This window comes from Platichthys flesus, chromosome 12 (genome assembly GCF_949316205.1).
Source record: "Platichthys flesus chromosome 12, fPlaFle2.1, whole genome shotgun sequence".
NCBI classification, from domain to species: Eukaryota; Metazoa; Chordata; class Actinopteri; order Pleuronectiformes; family Pleuronectidae; genus Platichthys; species Platichthys flesus.
This window is the reverse complement of record NC_084956.1, coordinates 24,104,998-24,131,049: the sequence shown is the minus strand read 5'-3', so window position 1 is coordinate 24,131,049 and position 26,052 is coordinate 24,104,998. Positions and strand designations below refer to the sequence as shown.

Genomic DNA, 26,052 nt, shown 5'->3' with positions numbered 1-26,052 from the left:
TATTTAGAAACTTTAATTTGACTTTTTAGTTCTATGCCCAATCCTCTAACATGGAGGAGGTAAGGTTTATGACCTTTTCCTCAGCCAGACATTAGGTGACGATTGAAACAGTTAACTTTTATATAGTTATGTTATTAATTCATGTTCATAAGATGATATTAACCATAACTTAAAGACAGCAAAACAGCTAGCTGAGAATAGTGATGGTTTTTTGAAGGAGAGGTGAAGCTTACACGAGAATGTGAATGTGACTAAATTTAAAATCACAAACATTTGCAGAAAGGACTGTTCTCAACTGATTATAATTTTTGCCCTCTCCTTTCTGTCCACCCCTCACCTTGTCACTGTCTCTCTTCATCTGTCCTCTCTCTTCCCTTCTTAAGAGGAGTTGATGCCCAGTAAGTGGGGTCTGGTAATGGACAGGTTACTGGTCCTGTCCAGAAGATTCTCAGACACTCTGACCAAAGTTCAAGTGTTTCTCTGGAGGCTTCTGGAACTCCACATCCTCAAGACGGTGGCCTTCTTCTCTGTGTGGGTGGCACTTGAAGAGGTAAATGCAGTTGGAGTGGATATTGAGTTTGTGCACAAAGAATGAGGCAAATACTGAATAACACACTGCACAGCAGTCAATCATGCCCCAATTATGCCATACGGTTGTCTCAGTACCATGTTGTCCACTGTCTTGAGATTCGAAAAATCCACTTCAACCACACACCCTTCATATTCCACCCAGAAGACATCTAGGATGCTGTTAATATTTATTTGCATAAAAACACTAAGTATAAACAAGCAGCGTTGGACAATCATTTGCTTACCTGTACTCTACTTTTGCAATAAAATACAATTACTCAAAATTAGTAAGTTAGTAATTTGCATATATATATATGTCAGTATCAAAAGTCTGCTGTTGGCCTGATCTATCCATTCTGCCATCTGCATCTGGCCGGCACTTCCTGCTAAAATCTGAATAGCCTGCTTGATCTCGAACATATTTCAAGTGTACAATGTCTAAGGGATCCTAATGAAGTTATGATATAATGCCTTTTATATCACAGAAATTAGAAAGTACACACAGTTTAGATCAACTTAGTTTACTGATAGGTTTAATGTTTCCGTTGCTATCAAAGTGCATGATACCTGACATTAAGCTCTTAAATATGTTGTCCTCTTTCTTGTTTGTCCACAGCCATCTGTGATGAACCTGGTTCTGGTGGTTTTGTGGTCTCTAGCAATGCCCTACGGTCGCTTCAGGCCTATGGCGTCCTGTCTGTCTACAGTCTGGGTGTGTGTCATCATAGTGTGTAAGATGCTGTACCAGCTCAGCGTTGTCAACCCTGTTGAGTACTCCAGTAACTGTAGCATGGTAAGACACACCTGAACATAACCATGCTGTTACGTTACATTCCAGTTCATTTAGAATTTTTTTAATATATTTGTTTTATTTTGTTAACTGCAATTTTAAAAAACAGTATTATTCTACATATTTACACAACAGTTTGAATTAAACCAATTCAACACTTGAATTTTAACATATGACATATTTAACACAATGTCAAAATGGGGTAGAGCATCCTATAACCAGAAGGTTGGCAGTTCAGTCCCAGTCTTCCGCAGGCCCAAGTGTCCTTGGGCAAGCTACTGAACCCCAAAATTGATCCTTCTCATAAAGACTGCACATAGATGCACTCTATGATTGTCTGTTAATGGCAAATATTGTAAAGTGCTTTGAGTGGTCATCAAGTCTAGAAAAGTACAAAATAAATACAAAGCATTTGCAATCCAAAAGTTTTTGACCACATTAAATCTCATGTGTAGATGCAATCAGGAAAGATTTTGATCTGACCTAAGAACTTGGAATTGCCATTATGCAGTATTAGGCGGCTGCATATATGAAAAAAAAACACCTAACCTCAAAAAAATTCTAACAAAAGGTTTCTCAGCTATTTCTAGTAGTATTAGGTGTCCTTAGTAACATACTAAAAGTTTACCAAAGTTTGACCACTAGAAAGTTGTACATTTCAAGATGGCGTCCAAGATGGGCAGGAAGTCCTTGAAATATCCTAACTGCTTCATTTTTTTACCTAGCAAAGTAATGTTGGTGTCTAATCCCATGTTTTTTGGGTCTAGGAATTCATTGGACTTGTTTAAATTGCCCTGGCATAATTATATACCTATGGAATACATGATTTTATGAGATTACTAGGGCTGTAACGGTACACCAATCTCACAATTTGGTTTGTATCACAATGTTTGACCCACAGTTCGATACATAGGCAATGAGATCATTGAAAAGATGATTGGAAAACCTGTTTTTGGAATATCCCTCAAACGGAAAGACCGGGCCAAAAAACCCTTGCAGATGACTCCAGTGTCAAAGTTGCCCAAGACCGAACCATTGATCCTGTGCAGCCCTGTGCAGCCCTGTTTTGACTAATTTTACAGTACCACACAGTTCTTATTAGTTTAGTGTTTATTGGAATAAAAAAAATGGTTATTACCACAGAAACCACCAACACAAGGCAAAACAATATGAAAAAAGAGAAATATGCAATTACTTAAGGGGAATTTGACTTATTTTTCGCATATATATGCTTGTAACCAATTACTTTAATGTATTAATGTACTTGTTTTCACTTATCTATCATGCAAATATGCTAATTAGAATATTAAATGGCCAAAACATGTATCAGGCACCAGTATTCCTGGTCTAGGAGGTTAACAAAGGAGTAATGGTCATTTTAAAGGACCTGACGGCAGCCATTTTGAAAATGGGGCCTTTCTTGGAGTCAAACTTTGGTAAACTTTTAGTATGTTTTAAGTACATCTGATACTACTGTAAACCACTGATAAACCTTTTGTTAGAATTTTTTTGAGGTCAAGTCATATTTGCAGCTGACTATATGTCTATTAGTTTGAGCAGGAAAGTCTGAAACTCCGAACTACACATAAACTTAGCCCATGTCACAGTCACTGCTTCTTCCGTATTTGTCTTGTGTTCTCTCCCCAAGGGCTGGGTCAGTGGGTGGTGTTTTAGAGTAATTTGACCTCACACAATAATAATGTGCTCAACTTTGAGCTGGAATAATAAAGTTTAATTGTCACTCGTGAATTTGTTTGTTTCCACTTTTCCTTCAGCCTTTAATAAATGAAACCAACCTGTTAACAGAGGAGATGATGAACTCCTCTCTGTATAAGTATCCGGTGGATCCAGCCAACTGGTTTGGAATCAGGAAAGATGCCACTGTGCTGGGATACAGCAAGGTATATTCAATATTTTTCGAGTTATCTCCCTGCTCTCCACTATTTCATGAGAGACATTTTACTGTTAAATTATGTTACATCTTCTGTTTTTCTTCCATATATTGAGTCCACTAAATGGTCTTTTCAATGTTTTTATTTTTAGAACCATTTAATTGTGCTGATGTTGTTGGTGTTTGAGGCAACAGTGTATCGTCACCAGTATCACCACCACCGTCAGCTCCAACGATCCCCCCCAACCATCCCTGCTCTGTTCCCTGCTGCCACCAGGGACACTGTAGACCAAGGCCTCATATCCTGCCTCAAGTACCTACTCAACTACACTTTCTACAAGTTTGGATTAGAGGTATCTCGGAAAAAACACTTACTACGGGGCTTTTTAGAGCAGAGAGTAATAAAAAAAGTCTTCATTGAAAAAAACGTAATAAGATATCTGAATCAAAAATAATTGTCTACTGCAAGACTTTTTCTGATGTTATTCAAACAAAGAAGAAATGCTCACAATTTTCTCTGGTAGACTGTTCCAGAGTATCAATAGATTTAAAAAAAAGATTATCAAGTTTAAGAAAATTTGTCCTGTTTCCCGTTATCTTAATTTAAGTTTCTAAAACATTCCCTCTTTTTAAAAGATTTGTTTCCTGATGACGGTGAATGTGATTGGCCAGCGGATGAACTTCTTGGTGATAATCCATGGCTGTTGGTTGGTAGCCATCTTGGTGAAGCGCCGGCGTGCAGCTATTGCCAGGATTTGGCCCAGATATTGTCTCTTTCTGTCCATCTTCATGATCTACCAGTATCTGCTGTGTGTGGGCATACCGCCTGCTCTCTGTATTGGTGAGTGTGTTACGTAAAAATGTTTTCTTAGACTAATGAATGAAGTGATTCGATTTGGGCGGTCTCAAGTCTGCCTGAAGGGAATGTTTTCAAATTTAACCATTTGTTACTGGGACCCAAAGATGAATTGATTAGATATCAGTGGTCAAATGTAAAATCTCACAGTGACCTTATATGACACTGGGAAAAAAGTAGACTGAAATTGTACTGGTTGATGGAGTTATACAATCGCAGTGTAAAGCTTTCTACCGCTACCCTGCCGCCGGACTGCATATTATTAAAACCCTTTGTCCATCCCATTTATAGGCACAGCATAATAGAAACACTTAACCTCATTGTGTTCTGGTCCATTATATGCACACTTCCATTCTACCTTCTTCCAATTTGTAATTCCGTTTGTATGTTGTCCTGCAGATTACCCATGGCGGTGGAACACTCCAGTGTTGATAAACTCAGCTCTCATTAAATGGATCCATCTGCCTGACTTCTACACTGTGCCTAACTCCAGAAACCTTATAGGTCAGTTTTTCTGCTTGTGTACCTGTGGGTCTTTCTGTGGTCATTCACTCATTCATTCATTTAACCAACCATTTATTTATTCATTCACTTATTCAACACTAACATAGTTGTAGATAGAGAAATGTTCCCCTACTCGACTTTCTGTACTTTTAGAGTCATATGAACTTATCGCATAATTATTTTGCATAATTCTGCATTGAACCAATTCAGTAGGTTTGGAGAAGGTTTGGCAAGGCTGCTACTCTATAATATAGCCTAAACAGTAGCCTGAAGTGCGATTCCATCCATGCAAAGCACACTTAAACAAATGTGATTGGTCCACTTGGTAGCATGTCTCGTCCATGTCTAGAGGACAAAACTGACCCTCCTTCTGCCTCAATCAAATTTGGGGTTGTACACATCGTCTCTTTGAATGTCTTCTCTCTTTTCTGTGTTGCAATAATTTCAGTGAAACGAATTAATATTCATCTGTTCAACTCCAACATGATCCACTCAGTTTCAGACACCATTGTTTGAAGTACGCACAGAGTCGGCTAGAAGCTCCACAACCTTAGTGCTAGTTTTGCTGTTGTAGTTTCAGAGCATCACAGCCACAGGAGCTTAAGCTATGACGTAGGGTCTGCATCCATCCAATACATAACATAAATCATAATGTGTTTCTCCCCTTCTCTCTCATCCGCTCTCCAGTCTCACCTTCACTGTCCATCAAGTATCAGAGTTGGTGCTATGATACAGCAGCAGTCGCTGATGATGATGATGATGATGATGTGTTGTTGTTATGTGTGTTTCCACAGCGGACTTTGTGCTGCTGATATGTGCTTCCCAGCAGTGGAAGGTGTTTGAGTGTGAGAACACTGAGGAGTGGATGGTTCTGGCAGGAGAGAACACAGATAACCCTGATCCGATGGAAGGGCGACCGTTTAATCCTGCGCCCAACTTCATTAACTGCAGGTAAACAAAGCATTCCATTCAATTTCAATTTTATTTGTATAGCCCCAAATCATAATATACATTATCACAAGGCACTTTACATAGAAGGTCAAGACCTTAAAAATGTATAGAGAAACCAAACAGTTCCCACAATGAGCAGCACTCTAGCGACAGCGAAGAAGCCTCTAGCAGAACCAGACTCAATGCAGGCGGCCATCTGTCTCGACCGTTTGGGTTGAGCAGGGAAAAATGGGGAGAGGAGAGCTTGGTGGAAGAGAGCGGACAGAAGAGAGATAGGGGGAGAGGGAGGGGAGGGGGAGGAGAGGGAGGGGAGGGGAGGGGGAGAGAGAGGAGAGAGAGATATACATATACCAATATTTTGGAATAACCAAAAACTAGACAAATATTAACCAGGTGGTTTAGACAGCTAGACAATGTGATGAATTAGAGCCTATCATGGACACTGTAGCTAAATTATTATTTCAATATTTAGAAAGAAGCCATTCAACCTGTGTTTGAACACAGTTTTTCTTTTTTCCCGGTCCTCTTTCAGGAGTTACCTGGACATGACTAAAGTTCTGGTGTTTCGTTACCTCTTCTGGTTTGTGCTGTCAGTGGTATTCATCACTGGATCTACCAGGATTTCTGTGTTTGGATTAGGCTACCTGCTCGCCTGCTTCTTTTTTCTACTGTTTGGTACACAGCTCCTGGTCAAGACCTCCAGGACCCGCCTTGCCCTGTGGGACTGTCTCATCATCTATAACGTGGCAGTCATTATATCTAAAAATATGTTATCAGTAAGTACAGCTCATGGTTCTAGTTTGCAACTTTATCAGCATCTAGGTCCCTCTGACTTTATATCTTGGTTTTTAGAAAAATGTGTGACAAAACAAATTCCAAACTACAGCAACTACTAAAAACAATTTTTTTTTATTCCCATAAGTGCATCAACATGTAGTAATGTATGTTTGGTGCTTGGACTGGATTTGGCACCTCCAATCATACCTGAAATTGTGTTCATGGGTGATAGGGAATAGAGATCAGAGGTTGTAATGATAATAGATACACTCTCAGCCAGTCTCATCACTGGTCTATTTGCTCTGAAAAAGATGAGCCAATCACTGTGAGCAGTAAATTAGCTGCAGAGCAATGCTTGACCTGGTTTTTATGTGATCATGAAAATAAGGCCCTTAATGTTACATGATGCAGCACTTCAGAGAGAGGACCTTGGGCTGTATGTTTTGACAATCTCTATCAAAAGTGCCTCTGGGACACACAAACATAACAAAACACCAAAGAAAACTCACTCATAATTAGGATGTACAGGAATAAACCAGCCTTAATGATTATTGGCCAAAATTCTGAAAATCAGACTTGTAATAAACCATATTAATCCTTCAAATAATTAAGGTTAGGGTCGGGGTTAACTACCAGGTCGCCAATAGATTTACGCAGATTATACATATAAGTGAAATAGCCTTCACTTTTAATTGTCAGTCACTTCTTAATTTGCTGTGAAGAGGCCAACTTCGGACACTATTAACTTGTGTCTGAAGTTAATAGGAAAGTTTCCACTGCAACATACATACATATTTTTTCAGAAAAGATTGACACACTATGTGCACATTAAATAAAATAAAATAAAATAAAATGTACATCTGTTGAATTTATTTGTGTATTTCCCTGTGTGTTTGTGTTTCAGATCCTGGCTTGTGTATTTGTATTTGAGATGCAACAGAGCTTCTGTTGGGTTATTCAGCTCTTCAGCCTTGTTTGTACAGTTAAAGGATATTATGACCGTAAGTGGGTTAATAATGATGATTATAACACTGTGTATATAGTCTATATGTATGGATATATAGTGGATATATATATGGATAGTTATTTATATATAATATGTAAAAGAAAGACATTTAAAAAGAGCGACAGCTGTAAGCTAGTTCAGGCAGCCAACTCGAGCTGCGCTGCTCCAATCATGTGACATACATCATGTGACAAACGTCACTCTCCACAATCATCTACAATACACACCCTCCTTATTAGGTGGTCTGTTTAAGCAGAGAATATTTCCCCTCAGTCCCTATGCTTGTCCCGCTGCACCTTCAGCCCCTCCATCACCCCAGCATCCACTTGTAGGCTCCGATATGGGGGGTTACAAGTATTTGCTCATCACTCCAATCATATCTATGTGATCATACGGGGGGCAGTGATTAAGTCAGAGCCTAGATGCCAAACACTCACATGTTCTACTGTTGCAATACATGTTTGAACATGTTCATGTGCCAATGGCCATGTCTTTGAAATGATAATAAATATCCTGCTTTCAAGATTTTTTATTTCAAAGTCACACCAGACACAAGCAGTTGCAGGCATATGTATTCTGCAGAATGGTCTCTGAGAAACTGAATCTGAGTTTATATCATTGCAGCAAAGACAGTGAGTGATAAATCCTGCAGTCTTCCGGTAGAGGAGGCTGGCATCATCTGGGACAGTATCTGTTTTCTCTGCCTGTTGCTGCAGAGACGAGTCTTCCTCAGTTTCTACTTCCTGCATGTGACTGCAGACCTGAAGGCTTCTGCCAAACAGGCCTCAAGGTAATACATACTGTACCAATGAGAAAAGGACTCTATTTGTGACGTGTACAGCCTTCCATGCTGTTGCAAGTGCATTCCTGTGTACAAGATGCGGCTAAAAAGTGCAGTGATTCAACTGATCAAATCTGAGTTGACATGGGGTCTTTCTGACTGTTAACACCAATTATCAACAGCAATACAATGCCTATAATTCATATCCTGTGGGAATTGTCATGTTTTAATAACATCGAATTATATGTAGATTGAATGAGATATTCACATTATATACCACCATAATTGTAGGATTTGCATGATTTGCAAATTACCACATTGAACCTAATCCAGATCACTTAATTCTCTGTCCAAGTTACTTTTATTTTAGACAATCTCATACCAACAACACCTGGTTATTAGCCCCTGTTAGATTAGGTGAACATGAAAATGTAAGCATTCCTTTTTCCATTCTTAATATTTTCAAGAACAGTTGTTGGTTTGCAGAAGATCCCAAAAGTACTGATGCTTATAGTTAATTTGACTCACTTCATTTCTGATTCAAATGAAAGTATTGAGGCTGCTGTCTCCCCAGTTTCTTGCTGAATAATGCAGTGACAACTGTATTTTCCTTTCAGGGGGTTTGAGCTCTTCAGAGCCAGTATTGTGAAGAACATTAAGTTCCACCAACAATCTGAGAAGAAGTCTCTGTCACAGCTCAAGGGATCGTAAGTATTCATAGTATAGTAAGTACAGGTGATTGATTTTGATATTGTAAGTATTAAAATTGCGTATCACAGAAAAAAGAGGAAAAGGAAAAGCAGAATGATGACATTCTTAAAAATATATTTACCACTGGATGATAGCAAGTGTTCAGACGTACTAGCAGCATAGTTCCGGGATATCATTGGTCTATAAATCACTGTCGGTATGTGACTCTGTCCAGATCAAAGCAACTCACCAACAACCAATTTTCTGATCTTTCCTCTGGAGACACCATGTGGTTGACATTATTTGTGAAGGTTGCCAAAAATCACTAATAGTCAAACAAGTGTTTAATTTGAAATACAGAGATCAATATTTAGAGAACAGTCAACCCATATGTTATACTGAAATATTTCCCAACACACGGTTAGTGAGGTCCAACACTGATGTTGGTGATAAGGTCTGTCATCTCAAGGTTAGGGCTGGGACAGCCTGTTCAAATCCTCCAGCACCAAACCATTTCTTTATGGAGAAAGCCATTGTACACAGGGGGGACTGTCATGTTGAGTAGAAGGGAAGTGACAAAACAATATTGTTGACATTCCTGTATAAAATATGATCATATGCTGCAATATTAAAATGGGACTGGCCTAAACCCCCAAAAAATAGACCAAGATTAAAATCACACATATGTTTAGGAACAGGGGTATCGTGGCATCTCATGTATGAGCATAGCATGAGATGTTGTGCAAATGTGCACAATATGCATGTACATTTTTATTCTGTAAATAAATAAAATGTATGAATTTGTTAAAGACACACAAACTCTCACACTAACTATTCTTGCATTAGGAACGTATTCATTTCCTGTACTCTTCTCTTAGGATGCAGAGAATTCGCTCCAAGCAGCAGAAGTATAAAGGTGGACATAAAACAAGTGAAGACTCAAACGAGTGTCCGTCTGCTGGTACGACTCAGTTGCTTACTAACTCAGAAAAGCTCATCCCTGTACCTGTAATTACTCATTGTTACTTGAATTAATTTTAATACTAATATATTATTTTACAAAAAGTTGCATGAATCAGTGTTTGACAAGTAGGATAAAGAAAACATTTAAAAAAAGCTAATAAAATTCACAAATTTGTCTTTAATTCGTAATTCATATTATTAGTAAAAATGTAAGGCTAGTAAAGCCATTCGAATATTAATCCTCTAAAGAAACATTCCCTGGTCTCCTTCCAGACAGCCAGACAGAGACGAAGAAGTCAAGGAAGAGGAAGTGGCACCAGCCGTGGTTGGACCATGCTAAAGGTAAGAAAAGATGTCTGTTTTATCTTTTATATATCTTGATATTAAATATATATATATTATCTTATTTTATCATATATTTTCTTATCCTCACAGTGCTCCACTCTGGAGAGTACTACCTCTTTGAATCAGACAGTGAGGACGAGGAAGATCTGCAGTCTGAGGAACAGAAGCCGCAGAAACAGACTGCTTGTCAGGTCAGACACATGGAGTATACTGAGTTGTGTATACTATATACATGACACTTTTAAGGCTTAATTATATGTATATGAGTATGTTGGTATTTTCATTGTGTTCCTGGTTCTTGTTTCTCTCTTTCAGTTGGCATACCAGGCATGGGTAACCAGTGTGAAAGAAGCTCTTAACGAACGTCAGAGACGCCAGCGACAGTTGAGGAAGGTTGAGAGAAAAGACAAAGAGAGAGAAGGAGGAGTGGATTCACAAAAGGAGGTTTTCTCTGTTATAGGTTAGATACTCTCACATCCGTTTTCACTGAATTGAATAGTGTAGCAAAGGGTAGCAAACTTCTAGCCCAGTTTCAAACAGTTTCGGCCACTATAGCAGAATTGGTCTCTCTCTCTCGCTCTCTCTCTCTCTCTCTCTCTCTCTCTCTCTCTCTCTCTCTCTCTCTATCTCTCCCTCTCTCTCTCTCTCTCCCTCTCTCTCTCCCTCTCTCTCACACGTACATATAATCTTGTACTTTCATGTAAAGCTGCTTAGACCTGCACTGAACTCTGGAGAACCTCCAGACATTCTTCTGAGGGGTAGTATGTGTGAATGGGAATGTCTGAGTGAGAGTGTGAGGAGCAGGAGGAAAAAACAATGCCATATACATACACTGAAGAAGGTTTCAAGAGAGCTTTTGGTGGTGAAGGATCAGAGATTTCCGTGTTGTTGTGAGTGCATCTGAGTGGAGAATATCCTACTGCGTTGTGTGAAAATGTCATTACTCAAAAGGGCCATCACAAAGATATAGGTAAAGGTGCACACACAAACACACACACACATACATCTGGGTGTTTGTGGCTGAGGGGTAGAGTGGTCGTCCTCCAACCTGAAGGTCGGCAGTTCGATCCCCAGTTTGACCCATCTGCATGCCGAAGTGTCCTTGGGCAAGATGCTGAACCCCGAATGGCCCCCCATAGAATAACAAAGTGCTGCGAATAGATGCACTGTATCAATGTGTGTGTGAATGGGTGAATGTAGAACTGTACTGTAAAGTGCTCTGAGTGGTCATCAAGACTAGAAAAGCACTATATAAATACGAAGCCATTTACCATTAAATGGGGAATATGGCTGCTGGTCAGTATTCATTTCTTGAATAACATAAATACTAAAGGTCAATTTTTTTGGATTTAGAGAAATCTATCAGCATGAGTTTTATTACTTTAGAATGAGCACCTCATATAGCCCTACAAATGGTGCTGACATTCTTGGGGCAGTAAAGATGTCAGCATCAGTGTGAGTGGTGGAACATTATCCCAAACAACTACAAAGGTTGGAGGGTTTCTTCCCCTCAGCTTCTCTCCTCAGCTGGCACAAGTCACTTATGCAAGTAATCCCAAAAATAAATGAGCCTCTCTGTGTCGTTAAGACTGATGGTTTATTTCACTACTGTGACCATAGCTGGGGCTCAGAGCGTTGATTGCCTTGAAATTCCAAAGCTTTGCATTCTTGCTCTGCTAACACTTCACCATAATGGTTCACTAGAATGCCCCCAATACTGCTGATGCCACACCAATTACCAGTTACTAGTCTTCCTCACTTGGAGCAGCAGCTCAGACCAAACAATGAGAAATGTATCCACTGGTTTCAGACAGAGAAAACCATTGCCTCAGACTTGGTGATGTTGTCTCCCATCTTGTCCTCTTCACAAGTTACTGAATACCAACCCATTGTTTCTGTTGAAGTTCGCAGAGTGATTGGGTCAACAGATCCATATCATCTGCAAAGAGTTGAGATGCAGTTTAGAGGTTCCCAGAATGGATAATTTTTGCCTCAACTTTACCTTTGCATCCTGTCCAATAATTGGGGCGAGCAGGAATCAAAAAATGGGACAACATTTGATAGAGTCCCAAACCATAGGGGAAACATGTTTGACTTTGTGTTGAGAATACAAACACAATATGATATGGGCCAGATGGCTCATAGCAGTGGCCAAGCTACCCCATACACCTGCAGTACGCCTTACAGGTCCCCCGGCAGGACAAGGTTGTATGTTGATGTTCTCCAATTCACAGAACACACTCAGACTGGATGGTCTAACTTCCATGACCAGTGAGGAATCCTCATTCTCCAGGGACCCTGAGCAGTGTGATACCCTGATAATAGAAGGACACCCTGCAGGCCAAAAATGGGAACTACCACATCAGCCTGCCCCTCCATATTACACTGACCCCAACCTAATGCACTGTCAGCCAAGACAGCCCAAAAACATGCACAGCATCCAACACATCAGGGTGAATCTATCCACAGCCATGCCACTGAGAAGTTCATTACTACCTTTCTGCTGTGGTCCCCTTTTGTCTGTGCTGAAAAAAGGTTCACAACAGGCAGCTTAATAGACTTTCACATGAAATTGCAATCAGTTGTGTTTGGAATGATTATGGATGTTTAACACTGTTTGCCAGGGGCGTTGTTAGCCCTGGGCGTCCGGGGCTTTAGCCCCGGATGTTTTATGAATAGCCCCGGATCAATTTCGCATCAATTTTTTTTTTTTTTTTTTTTTTTTAATTTTTTTTTTTTTTTTTTAATTATAGCCCCGCGATAACATTCGCTGATTATAAAGCAAACGTTTTTCCAAAGCAGTCATGTATGTTTTAGAAAATTTAGATGAATTGCTCCAGTTTCTCCCCTGGCTAGCGTTAGGGTTAGGGTTAGAAGTTCTATTTTAAAAGTACATGCATGCTGTTTTACTGATGTTGAGTGTCAGGCAGGACTTTGAGAGCCAATCAGTTAATTGATTCATTGTTTTTCATAGGCATATACGAGATAACACAAATATGTAGACTGCATTTAATTTTCTATTCCAATGTACCTTTTGTCTCTTGGATGTTTATTAAAGACAAACTGTTCGATAAAGCTGCCAATATATATATTTTTTTAAACACGGTTTATCACAATAAGGGGAGAATAGTTGGCACAGCCTGTACCCTGTATATGTACACACCCACACCCAATGGTCTGCATCCAACAACAGGCATTTGAGGACTGACATTTTTATTTTAACTATTCTACTGCACCAGATTGATGGATTTAACTAACTGACGTGCAAAATTTTCTCCGGGGGGGCAACCCCCCCGGACCCCCCTTAGTCAATGTTCGCCCCTGGGCTAAGCCCCCGATGTCTCATGATCCTAACAACGCCCCTGCTGTTTGCATTTGAAAATGTGCTGTTAATATCTTATATTTAGCTGCTGAAGATGAATGAGAATAGAGTTCACAGAGTTTGGAAAATGTGGTCATGAATCTATTTTGTGTCACCATTGCGACTGTAAATTTCGTTCATATGTTTTGCAAACTGTGTGTGTATGTGTCTAGGTTCTGGGGATGATGTGTTTGAGAGCCCTGTCACTCAGGAGGAGCTGGGGGAGGAACAGGAGTCGGGTAGGTTTACTTTATGGCACTCTTGTGTTTGTAGTCAACTAATGATTGGTAACTAATAAATACTTATGTGTTTTGGTTGTGTGTTAAGATAAAGACGGCATGAAAGAAGAGCCTATTTAGCCTGGCATAACTTAAATAGTATCATCAAAATATAACATTCTTAATATTTGTCTTGTTCCCATTTTACTAATGAGGACAAATATTGTGAAATGTGTTCGTTATACATTAAATTCCCATAATTGAATGGACGAAATAGCTTAGAACCCTAACACTGTAGCCACTCTTAGAATATATACATACCAAATTAAGTTTACTTGGAATCCTGCTCAATCTACAGAGAGTCACAGTTTACTTCCTTCACTGTATTTCCTGCCCCCAGGTCACGGAGAAATGGTTCAGAGGATTTTGGATATCCTGCGCTTCCTATGGGCCATAGTTTTGGCCATGGTGGATGGACTGACTCAGTGGCTCAACCTGCTGACTAAACAGTACAGAGAGACATCTTCTGTTCTGTGCAATGAACGCTACTTCATCATACACAAGATACAGCAGGTAAACATGACACAGACATTTTTGTCAAGAAATGTTGGATGTTTGGAATTCAAAACCCAGCACACACACACACACACACACACACACACACACACACACACACACACACACTCACATCATGTGGACAATAGCTGGATGTTTTATTTTGTTTTGTTTCGTCTCTGGCTATCAACCAACATGTAAAAAGTTATCACATTGACGATGGCAGTCCCTACATTTGCACAGTGTATGATTTGCATAATGAAGCGGAAATTAAAATAAAACAGTTTATTTTCCTAATACACATACACACACACACACACACACACACACACACTAACTTTTGTCTTCCTCTCTGATTTGCAGCATCATACAAATGCAGACTCCACAGATGACCAAATATCTTTAGGCAGTGAGAGTCCCACGCTGGAGACATGTTTGGATGAGACTGATGCAGAAAACTCCAATAAATACAGGTTAATGTGTCTTCTGTTTACCAATTACACATGGATGATAGGCACAGCTAGCAGTAGACATCAACCTCCGTAGGTTTAACTGGAGTTATGTGTGTATTTAAATCACTCTCTCAGATGCCTAGAGGTGGACAGCAGGGCTGTTAGTGGCTGGTGTACCCCCAGGCCAAGGCGCAACAGCACGGACAATCTCTTGAGTCCTGAACCCCCATCCAGCACCATGGACCTGGTACCCTACTCATCCAAAAATCAACACAGACACTCAAGAACAGCCAGTGAACTGCTGGGAGACAGGTAGATACTGGGGACACGCTTGACTGAAGGCCAACTACAATCCACATCCAGTGTTTTTTTTATTTTTATTTGACCACCTTGGTCTGTCAGAGTGCTTTGAGAAGGGCAACAGAAATAAAATGATTTTGTGAATTAACTTGTGTAAAGAAAACTAATTTATTGGATCTTGTGTTTTATTTTGAAGCTATGGCCATGGGTCACTATCAGTCACTGGATGATTTGTGATAATTGAATACAAGTGGCTGTGACTCTTCCTTCTCTTTCTCCCTGCAGGCAGTTCTTCATCGAGGAGCTGGAACAGAGCAGAGACTTCTATAATAACCAGAGCCGTCTACTCCAGCTGCTGTTTGCCATGTACAACCTGCTGGCAGCAAACTCAGAGCTTGTCTGTTATTTCATCATAGTTTTAAACAATGTGGTCAGCGCCTCTGTAATATCACTGGTCCTGCCCATATTGGTGTTCCTATGGGCTTTGTTGGCTGTTCCAAGACCAACCAAGAAGTTTTGGATGACTGCTATAGTCTACACAGAGGTATAATCACACCTTTCACAAACTTAACTTCTGCCTTAAACATCACAGGGATATTAAGCAGTTTGTATTGTATCACTGTATGAGGGAAAAAATACAAAATATCAGTGATCAGGAGTTGTAAAACTGGACAATGTTTCAAAACACAAACATGGACTGCACTATGGATTAATACTAATAAGTCATCTGTTTTAAGGCTAGGTTTTTTTTAAATGCAGACACAGCACCAAGGCAGGAAGGTGCAGTGAAGGATATTTAATATGAAAGGCTTACAGATGCTCCACCAATCATCCAACCATTCACATGGGGAGCTGGCGCCAATCCCAAATGACATTGGGATTGCCATAAACAATCACAGGGAGATTAAACAGTTTTGTATTGTATCACTGTATGAGGGAAAAAATTCAAAATATCAGTGATCAGGAGTTGTAAAACTGGACAATGTTTCAAAACACAAACATGGACTGCACTATGGATTAATACTAATAAGTCATCTGTTGTAAGGCTAGGTTTTTAAAATGCAGACACAGCACCAAGGCAGGAAGGTGCAGGGAAGGATATTTAATATGAAAGGCTTACAGATGTTCCACCAATCATCCATCCATCCATCCATTCACAGGGGGAGCTGGAGCCAATCCCAAATTACATTGGGCGAGAAATTAACATACATGATCAAGAAAATTATCAAGAAATCCCCAAATTTCCCACAATGAGCAAACTCTTTTGTGACTGTGGAGGAAAAAAGAAACTCATAAACCCCATCCGGCCGGTTTGATGAATGAACAGCATTTTTAGCTCTGGTTTGTTTTTTGTTTTTTAACTCTAATTAGTTTGTTGTGTGCAACAGCAAACTCCTCAGCTTCCCCCAGCTCTCCAGAGATTTTGACTGTGCCATAATTCCCCATGTTTAAATGTCTCCCTAACTATAAACACTTTTTTCTGGCATGATTCGGACAACATGTCATATGACCTATATCTGATATGCCATATATCATCTCATCATCGCTCATCGTCATCCGCTTATCCGGGGTCGGGTCACTGGGGGAGCAGCTCAAGCAGGGGGCCCCAGACTTACCTTTCCCGGGCCACATTGACCAGCTCTGACGGGGGGATCCCGAGGCGTTCCCAGGCCAGTGTTGAGATATAATCTCTCCACCTAGTCCTGGGTCTTCCCCGAGGTCTCCTCCCCACTGGACGTGCCTGAAAAACCTCCCAAGGGAGGCGCCCAGTGGGCATCCTTACCAGATGCCCGAACCACCTCAGCTGACTCCTTTCTAAGTAAAGGAGCAGCGGCTCTAATCCGATTTCCTCACGGATGACTGAGCTTCTCACCCTATCCCTAAGGGAGACGCCAGCCACCCTTCTGAGAAAACTCATCTCGGCCGCTTGTACCCGCGATCTCGTCCTTTCGGTCATCACCCAGCCCTCATGACCATAGGTGAGGATAGGAACGAAGATCGACCGGTAGATCGAGAGCTTTGCCTTGCGGCTCAGCTCTCTTTTCGTTACAACGGTGCGGTAAAGCGAACGCATTACCGCCCCCGCTGCTCCGATTCTCCGGCCAATCTCACGCTCCATAGTACCCTCACTCGCGAACAAGACCCCGAGGTACTTGAACTCCTTCACTTGGGCTAAGGACTCATTTCCTACCCGGAGTAAGCAATCCATCGGTTTCCTGCTAAGAGTCATGGCCTCAGATTTAGCGGTGCTGATCCTCATCCCAGCCGCTTCACACTCGGCCGCCAGCCGATCCAGTGAGTGCTGAAGGTCACAAGCCAAAGATCCAATGAGGACCACATCATCCGCAAAAAGCAGTGACGAGATCCTCAGACCACCGAACTGCAACCCCTCCCCGCCACGACTACGCCTCGATATCCTGTCCATGTATATCACAAACAGGATTGGTGACAAGGCGCAGCCCTGGCGGAGACCAGCACCCACTGAGAACGAAACTGACTGGCTGCCGAGGACCCGAACACAGCTCTCGCTTTGGGAGTACAGAGATTGGATGGCCCTGAGGAGAGACCCCCTTATCCCATACTCCCGCAGCACCTCCCACAGTTTCTCCCGGGGGACCCGGTCATACGCCTTCTCCAGATCCACAAAACACAAGTGGACCGGATGGGCATACTCCCAGGCCCCCTCCAGGATCCTTGCGAGAGTGAAGAGCTGGTCCGTAGTTCCACGTCCGGGGCGAAAACCGCATTGTTCCTCTTCAATCTGAGGTTCGACGATCGGCCGAACCCTCCTTTCCAGCACCTTGGAGTAGACTTTACCAGGGAGGCTGAGAAGTGTAATACCCCGGTAATTGGTACACACTCTCTGGTCCCCCTTTTTGAACAGGGGAACCACCACCCCGGTTTGCCACTCCTTTGGCACTGTACCCAACTCCCACGCGATGTTGAATAGGCGTGTGAACCATGACAGCCCCTCAACACCCAGAGCCTTTAGCATTTCTGGCACCCTGCAACCGAGTCCGGAGTCCTCCAGGATATCATATCCCGGAAGGCCTCCTTCTTCAATCGGACGGCTTCCCTGACCACCGGTGTCCACCACGGTGTCCGAGGGTTACCGCCCCTTGAGGAGCCTAAGACCCTGAGGCCACAGCTAGCCACCGCAGCTTCAGCAATGGAGGCTTTGAACACCGCCCACTCTGGCTCAATGCCCCCAACCTCCACAGGAATGCCAGAAAAACTCCGCCGGAGGTGTGAGTTGAAGATACCTAGGACGGGGGCCTCCTCCAGACGTTCCCAGTTCACCCGCACTACTCGTTTGAGCTTACCCGGTCTATCCGGAAATTTCCCCCATTCCCTGATCCAACTCACAACCAGATGGTGGTCGGTTGACAGTTCCGCCCCTCTCTTTACCCGAGTGTCCAAAACATGCGGCCTCAGATCAGATGACACAATCACAAAATCGATCATTGATCTTCGGCCTAGGGTACTCTGGTACCAGGTACACTTATGAGCACCCTTATGTTCGAACATGGTGTTTGTTATGGATAATCCATGACTAGCACAGAAGTCCAATAACAAACGACCGCTCGGGTTTAGATCAGGGAGGCCGTTCCTCCCCACCACGCCTCTCCAGGTGTCTCCATCGTTGCCCACGTGGGCGTTGAAGTCACCCAGCAGAACTACGGAGTCCCCTACTGGAGCCCCATACAGGACTCCATTCAGGGTCTCCAAGAAGGCCGAGTACTCTGAGCTGCTGTTTGGTGCATACGCACAAACAACAGTCAGAGTTTTCCCCCCTACAACCCTTAGGCGCAGGGAGGCGACCCTCTCGTCTACCGGGGTAAACTCCAACACCGCAGCGCTCAGCCGGGGATTTATGAGTGTCCCCACACCTGCCCGGCGCCTCACGCCCTCGGCAACTCCGGAGAAGAATAGAGTCCAACCCTTATCCAGGAGTACGGTACCAGAGCTGAGTCTGTGGGTGGAGGTAAGCCCCACCAGATCTAACTGATAGCGCTCCACCTCCCTCACAAGCTCCGGTTCCTTTCCCCACAGCGAGGTGACGTTCCACGTCCCCAGAGCCAGCTTCTGCCGCCCGGGTCTGGTCCGTCGAGACCCCTGACCTTCGCTGCCACCCATGCGGCTGCGCACCCGACCCCAACGGGTCTTCCCACAGGTGGTGGGCCCATGGGATGAAGAGAGGGGGGGGTGCCACGTAGTTTTCTCGGGCTATGCCCGACCGGGCTCCGTGGCAAACCCGGCCACCAGGCGCTCGCCATCGAGCCCTCCGTCTGGGCCTAGCTCCAGACGGGGGCCCCGGGCTTCCTCCGGGCTGGGTCACATCTCCTCTCCTTCCGTTATTCATTGAGGTTTTTTGAATCATTCTTAGTCTGGCCCCTCACCTGAGACCACTCTGCCATGAGAGACCCTACCAGGAGCACAAGGCTCCAGACAACACAGCCCTCAGGTTCATAGGGACACGCAAACCTCTCCACCACGATAAGGTGACGGTTCCAGGAGAGGGAATACAGCATTAATATATGACTGTATTCTTGGACAATTGAATGAATGCTGAACACATTCATTCAATTGTCCAAGAATACAATCATATATTAATGCTGTTAATGAATGCATATTTCCCTCTGCAGTATTCAGAGTGTTTACGGGCCAGCTCAGGGCTTCTTCAGGGATATTCTCCAGGCTGAGTATCGGGCTGCCACTGATGTCTATGCCCTCATGTTCCTGACAGATGTCATTGACTTCATCATTGTCATCTTTGGCTTTTGGGCTTTTGGGGTAAGAGATGGATATGCCATATATAGTATACCATTACCCTTACATTGGCCTTGAATAACTCTTACCACTGAAATCGAATAAAGAGGGAATGGGTCCAAGATAAGTGCACTCAACAGGGCCCAAATAAACTCACATATGACTTTCCTGCCTCCTGACTGATTCTACCGCTTTGTTTTTCAGGTGATGGTGGTGGTGAAATACCTTTTTCAGTTTGGATTCTTTCCCTGGAATAGTGTATATGAGATGACTTTAAATGAAGATAAACCTTTCTTCCCACCTTGCATCCTGGGCCTTGAAAAGACAGACAACTACATCAAATATGATCTTCTGCAGCTGCTGGTCCTGTTCTTCCACAGATCACTGCTGATGGTCAGTTCGTATTTACACTGATTACATTAATGGTTACACTTAACAAACATTAAGCAAGAACAGGAACAATTTGATGGCTACATTATGACATGCATTTTGAGCTGTGGTGGCAAACCAAAGTCTAAGGCCTCCAGTTTCGCTGTAGTAAATCAGCAGTAATGGACACCAAACTGTAGCTTTTTAACTGACCTGTTTTGTTGAACCTGATGTGGGTGTGGTATTAATGTTCCACTTCTTTTCACCTTTAACCTTTGACTAAAGTGTTCTGATCATGGGGAGAGTATTAACTTCATGTATGCATTTCAGTGCATAAACAGTTAGCCCACATGTTATAGTACAGAATGATAATGTACCCCAATTCAGATGCTTACTTTTATAAAACATGCATGCATTTGTCACACAGAGGACCGATGTTTTTATTTTTTAAAACAATATACAGTATTTCAAAGCAGGACAGAGCAGTTGCCCAAACTGAATGAACTGCCCCTAAGTGATGCTCATTTCCACTTAAATATTGTCTGTGCACACAGCGTTATGGTCTCTGGGACCATGAGGGCCCCCTGGAAGAGCAGAGCCCGTCACCAGAAAGTTGTAAGAATGATGGAAAAACTGTTGAAGGAGATGAAGATGGAAGGAGGCAGGAGGGGGGAGAAGAGGAGGAGGAGGGCAGAGTTTCACCCACATCCAACCTAGATAACCTCGAAATGACTGAAAAAGACCAACTTGAAAAGGTTGGTGCAATTATAATTGATATTAGTTGCCGAAATCACTGACCAAAGCAGTGACATCATGTATAGTATCAACAGACAATTTAATGAAATTTCCTTTTAAATATTTATTTTAAATTTTGTCTATCAATGTAGGATAATGTGGAAAATGAGGAGCCGAGTGCCAGCTCTGCTGCTGCTATACCACAGATCGTTGAAGGTGAACCAGCTTCCCTTTGGTCAGAAGAGGGAGTGGAGATACTGAATCCTCCTAGCAGGATAAGCAAGGATACGACAGAGGGAAACAATGAGCATGTGATAGAGGAGGCCCCAAAGAAAAGCAGCAGTATCCGCTTCCGCAGAAAAACTAAACAATCAAAACAACAGCGCAGAAAAGGTTTGTGCTCTCTATATTTGTGGACTGTGATGGTTGAGGTGTTACCCCAACATTAACACAGGCTGTTTTCCATAAAGGTGCACCATACCCACCTTCCCTCGCTGACACCCCAGAGTAAATTAAGCCACATATATGTTCATAATTGTATCTGTTATTATCCCCTTATCTTTTAGTTATTACATGTCCAACTATCTGCGTGATTCATATCTGTTGATAAGCATAAATAACAGCCAATGTTTTTCTTGAGTGATTGTCCAGGGCCTATACCAGGGATGCCAGAAGAGAGAATTTTATTTTGAATAATTATAATAATTATACATTTTTCAGTTTTTTCAAACATCCAACATATCATACCTGTACAAGGTTGGGGTTGCATGAACAAAATTCTCTGACTTATTTTCAGGGATACAGACTAGTGTGAAGAATAAGACGTAAACCCCTTACATCTTAGGGAGCCATCTGATGTATTTGCTGTTGTTGATACACAGGCAGGATTCCTTGCTTACTGTTATCTGCTGTTAGGTTTTTATAGATTATGTGATCCATCCACTAGCATGTTATCTTTACCTTGATCATCTGTGTTCTGACACTGATACAGCATGTGTGATATACATGTACGACATAGAGAAAATATGTTTGAGGTAAGAATTTCTTATTTTTTGGGTTCTAAATCTTTTTGAATTCCACCTTTGTCTCAGTTCCACCTGCTCTGGTGGAGCCCACAGCTGAGACCACTGATCCAAGTAAAGAACAAATAAAGAAGAAGCAGAAAGGCAGGAGGAGAGAGGCAGCCCTTCAGAGACTGCTTGCTTTGGGACACAAGATCAGACATGTCTCAATCTCTGGGTGAGCACAGTATACGGAGGTGTCTTCTAGTTAATATGGGAGTTTTTCTCCTCACAGCTGCCAATGTGTTTGCTCGTTGTGGAAACAGTTTGGTTTCTCCATAATTTTGAGGCCTTGACCTTCTATGTGAAGTATCTTTAGATAATTTTTGTTATGATTTGGCACTATGCAGTTTATTTTATTTTTAACTGAATTAGAAATGCTGTAAATTCAACAACATCTTACTACTTATTATCAGAAATACCTTTAGATACAAGAAATGCAGTTTTAATAAAGAATGAATGTGTTCAGCATTCATTCAATTGTCCAAGAATACAGTCATATATTAGTGCTGTTAATGAATTCATATTTCCCACTGCAGTATTCAGAGTGTTTACAGGCCAGCTCAGGGCTTCTTCAGGGATATTCTCCAGGCTGAGTATCGGGCTGCCACTGATGTCTATGCCCTCATGTTCCTGACAGATGTCATTGACTTCATCATTGTCATCTTTGGCTTTTGGGCTTTTGGGGTAAGAGATGGAAGGAAGATTTGCGATTAAGTTATAAATGAAAAAAAAAGCTATTGTGGCCAGTCTGCACCATCAAAGAGACATGGTATTTTGCCTCTTGTTGTAGCTAACTGTTTTACAGGTTTGAAATGAGTGTACATATGCATATTCCATCACTGATCATCTCTCCTTTAGAAACACACTGCAGCCGCTGATATAGCCTCCACTCTGTCAGAGGACCAGGTTCCTGAGGCCTTTCTGGTGATGCTGCTCATCCAGTTCAGCACCATGATCATTGACAGAGCATTGTACCTACGCAAGGCCGTTTTTGGAAAACTCATCTTCCAGGTTCAGTCCACTTACTCAGATTATTAGCATTCTTGTATTGATGTATATCAGTGAGTGTATTTTCTTTATTGTGTCTCAGTAATCCTCTAATTTACTTACTGGAAAGATTCCTCTGTAACATTGTGTTAGGAAAACTAGGTGACTTTTGGAAAGGAACTGTTTACCCTGACATATTTGTTATTATAACGTTAGAGCTTTGCTCCTAATTTTTAGAGCTTTTCAACTGATGTGCTTTAATGAATTCTAAATATTTGATCATTTTGTTTTTTCTGTCCGTACACCTTCCTATCGTCCCTCTGTTTCTTCCCTCCAGGTGATCCTTGTGTTTGGGATCCACCTGTGGATGTTCTTCATCCTGCCTGCTGTCACTGAAAGGTGAAGCTTAATCAAACCATGCATTTATTGTATTATAATTATTGTATAATCTTTCTTACAGTTTAATTCATCAATTGACCAAAACCTATGTTGGCATTAATGTAAAGATGTATTACTCTGATCAGAACTTTAATCTTCCTCATCTCCTCCTCTCCCTGTTTAGGAAGTTCAATCAGAACTTTGTGGCACAGCTCTGGTACTTTGTCAAGTGTATTTATTTTGGCCTGTCAGCCTATCAGATCCGCTGTGGGTATCCTACTCGTATCCTCGGCAACTTCCTCACCAAGAAATACAACCACCTCAACCTGTTTCTCTTCCAAGGGTATGGACACAAAGCAAGTCTGCAGCTCTTTGTGATGTTTAGTAGAATATCTATTTGGAATAAAACATTAGTTTCAGCTTGCATTTCAACATAGATTATTTTCAACATTTGATGTAAAAAACCTTTCTGTTACCACTGTTAATTTTTTTTATCACAGACTACTGATGCGTTTTACTTAATGCGTCCTGCAAGGTCCCTAAGTAGTGCTATGGGTTGGGGTCTTGAGTGATTGATGAAAGTCAGGTATGCAGGAGTTTTTGCAACAGCCAGGAATACACAGAGCTAAGAGAAAGAAAGAAAGTAGCAGAACGAACAGAATAGTGTGTTTATTCCTCACACCAGTAAATCAGTCTGCATTGACCTTTTTCTGTGTATCTGTTGTCCATGGCTTTTCCATACTGTATGAAAAGTTTCCTCAGTTTATTAAACACGTGCAGCATCCTAAGGTACTAGGACCGATGTACCATCAGGTTTGCAGCTTCTGAGAAGTGCCGTACAAGATTTCAGTGATGCAAGGCACTGCTGTTCACCTGTGTTAACCTGTTAAATTGCTTGAACATGACAACAGACTGCAGGATTATCTCGTAGAACCTCTTCACTCTTATGAAGGAGAAGTCCCAGTTATCAGGGTTCATCAATGGCTCCATCCAAGTTCATTTTTAGCAAAAATCGCACTTCATGTTTCTTCCTTGAAACAAATTTTATTACAAATACTGTTGTATAACATTTATTCCTAAAATTGGTCACCAAGTGAAAATACATTAGAATTGTTGATAAAATAGTAATGGCCCAATTTAATCATATAAATATTTTCACAAAATCATTGTTATAATAATACCTGATTGGAAATCATACATACACATACAGACACACACACACACACACACAGACACACACAAACACACACAATTATGCAAATAATACTCTAAATCAGATAAAGCAATAATAATGAATCATACTAGTCTGTTAATTTGGTTAATGAACCTCTTCTTTTGGAGGGCCTGAAACTCAGTCGTATTATCGACTTTGAGATTATTAAGTTAGTGAAACTTTTGCTAGGGTGGGACCAAAATAGTCAAGGAAGACAATGTACAAATGAGTGTAATGTGTAATATTTATAAAATATACTACTTGATCTAACTTTATATTGAATCTTTTAAATAATTTGTAATTTATGTGCGTGTGGCTGATTGTGTAGGTTTCGTCTGGTGCCATTCCTGGTGGAGCTGCGAGCTGTGATGGACTGGGTTTGGACCGACACAACTCTGTCTTTGCCGAACTGGATGTGTGTGGAGGACATTTATGCCAACATCTTCATCATTAAATGCAGCCGTGAGACAGAGAAGGTACAAAGTGTATAAGTACAGTGACACAACATCGGAACAAGTGTCTTCCTCTGGGACAAGGGTAGTTGAAGAAAAAATGAATTAAAAAGAATAAAGCAACATCTCATAAGAAACAGGTATAGCACTGTACTATATGTGCAAACACAATTAGCCATTATAAAGAACTAACTTAACAGAGTGTTTTGCTTGATCATCCATTCATCAGGGATATATTGATCACCCACTAGCACTGTCATTAGTAACAATTTCCAGCCTCTCAACCCCAACCCTAACCCATTTCCTTGAGTAGATGACTAATGTGTCCACACCTTACACACTTCACACAAAAAAGTCCATAGAAAAATTAAGAATAAATTATAGCAAAAGAGAGAGAGAGAGAGAGAGAGAGAGAGAGAGAGAGAGAGAAAGAGTGAGAGAAAATTGTGTCCCTCTGTAACATCCTGTAACTATCCGGGGGCTTTTTAACACCTGGGTGCTTTTAGTTTGAAAATACAGTTGCCTTTCGGGTTTCCTTGGAGGGTAATATTATCATCCTGGAATTTTTTTTATGAAAATACAGCCTCCTTTAGGCTTCCTGGTAAGATTTTATCACTATGCGGGTGGCTTTATTTTGAAAATGTGTGTATCAGGTTGCCTGACAGAGAGAGCCAGGCAGATACAGACAGAGAGAGGACTCTGTATGTTTCTATTCAGCAGCAGTATAAAGCAAGATTAAACTTCTATCCTCACTTGTTCTTGAACGTGTGACCACCGTCATGTTCACATGTTTCTACCAACTGAGCTATACTCAATGTTTGAGACAGATCTAAGCTCTGGCACAACCCTGGAACAAATAGCTCTTGTCCGAAAACTATAAATCTTATCTGTTAAATAAGCACAATGAGAATCCGAAGACTTTGCCAAACCTACAGATATATTTTTTATTGGTTAGAGTCAACATACGTGTCCATGGGAGCAAGTTAGAAAACTGAGTTTTCGGGCTCTAACCCTAACCCCACTGGGTAAGAGAGATCTATGCTCTAGCGCCGCCAAATCATGACTAGCATGAAA

General features: G+C 41.6%; 1 protein-coding gene across 3 annotated transcripts in view; it reads left to right on the top strand.

The window, feature by feature from the left end:
* piezo1 (piezo type mechanosensitive ion channel component 1 (Er blood group)) overlaps positions 1-26,052 on the top strand; it is a 114,102-nt gene that overhangs the window by 79,179 nt on the left and 8,871 nt on the right. For all 3 annotated transcript variants that reach the window (XR_009923916.1, XM_062400808.1, XM_062400809.1), the window contains exons 18-46: positions 384-550; positions 1,187-1,363; positions 3,136-3,261; positions 3,404-3,604; positions 3,888-4,092; positions 4,507-4,611; positions 5,406-5,562; positions 6,095-6,338; positions 7,244-7,340; positions 7,970-8,135; positions 8,744-8,833; positions 9,695-9,777; positions 10,053-10,121; positions 10,215-10,315; positions 10,440-10,584; positions 13,659-13,724; positions 14,104-14,276; positions 14,622-14,731; positions 14,846-15,022; positions 15,296-15,554; positions 19,985-20,173; positions 20,704-20,904; positions 21,037-21,277; positions 21,976-22,123; positions 22,485-22,632; positions 22,807-22,959; positions 23,273-23,334; positions 23,498-23,656; positions 24,855-25,002. Coding sequence is in view for 2 of the 3 variants with exons in the window: in XM_062400808.1 (XP_062256792.1) it covers positions 384-550; positions 1,187-1,363; positions 3,136-3,261; positions 3,404-3,604; positions 3,888-4,092; positions 4,507-4,611; positions 5,406-5,562; positions 6,095-6,338; positions 7,244-7,340; positions 7,970-8,135; positions 8,744-8,833; positions 9,695-9,777; positions 10,053-10,121; positions 10,215-10,315; positions 10,440-10,584; positions 13,659-13,724; positions 14,104-14,276; positions 14,622-14,731; positions 14,846-15,022; positions 15,296-15,554; positions 19,985-20,173; positions 20,704-20,904; positions 21,037-21,277; positions 21,976-22,123; positions 22,485-22,632; positions 22,807-22,959; positions 23,273-23,334; positions 23,498-23,656; positions 24,855-25,002 (4,367 nt within the window). In the remaining variant the exon portion in view is untranslated. The remainder of the gene's footprint in view (positions 1-383; positions 551-1,186; positions 1,364-3,135; positions 3,262-3,403; positions 3,605-3,887; positions 4,093-4,506; positions 4,612-5,405; positions 5,563-6,094; positions 6,339-7,243; positions 7,341-7,969; positions 8,136-8,743; positions 8,834-9,694; positions 9,778-10,052; positions 10,122-10,214; positions 10,316-10,439; positions 10,585-13,658; positions 13,725-14,103; positions 14,277-14,621; positions 14,732-14,845; positions 15,023-15,295; positions 15,555-19,984; positions 20,174-20,703; positions 20,905-21,036; positions 21,278-21,975; positions 22,124-22,484; positions 22,633-22,806; positions 22,960-23,272; positions 23,335-23,497; positions 23,657-24,854; positions 25,003-26,052) is intronic.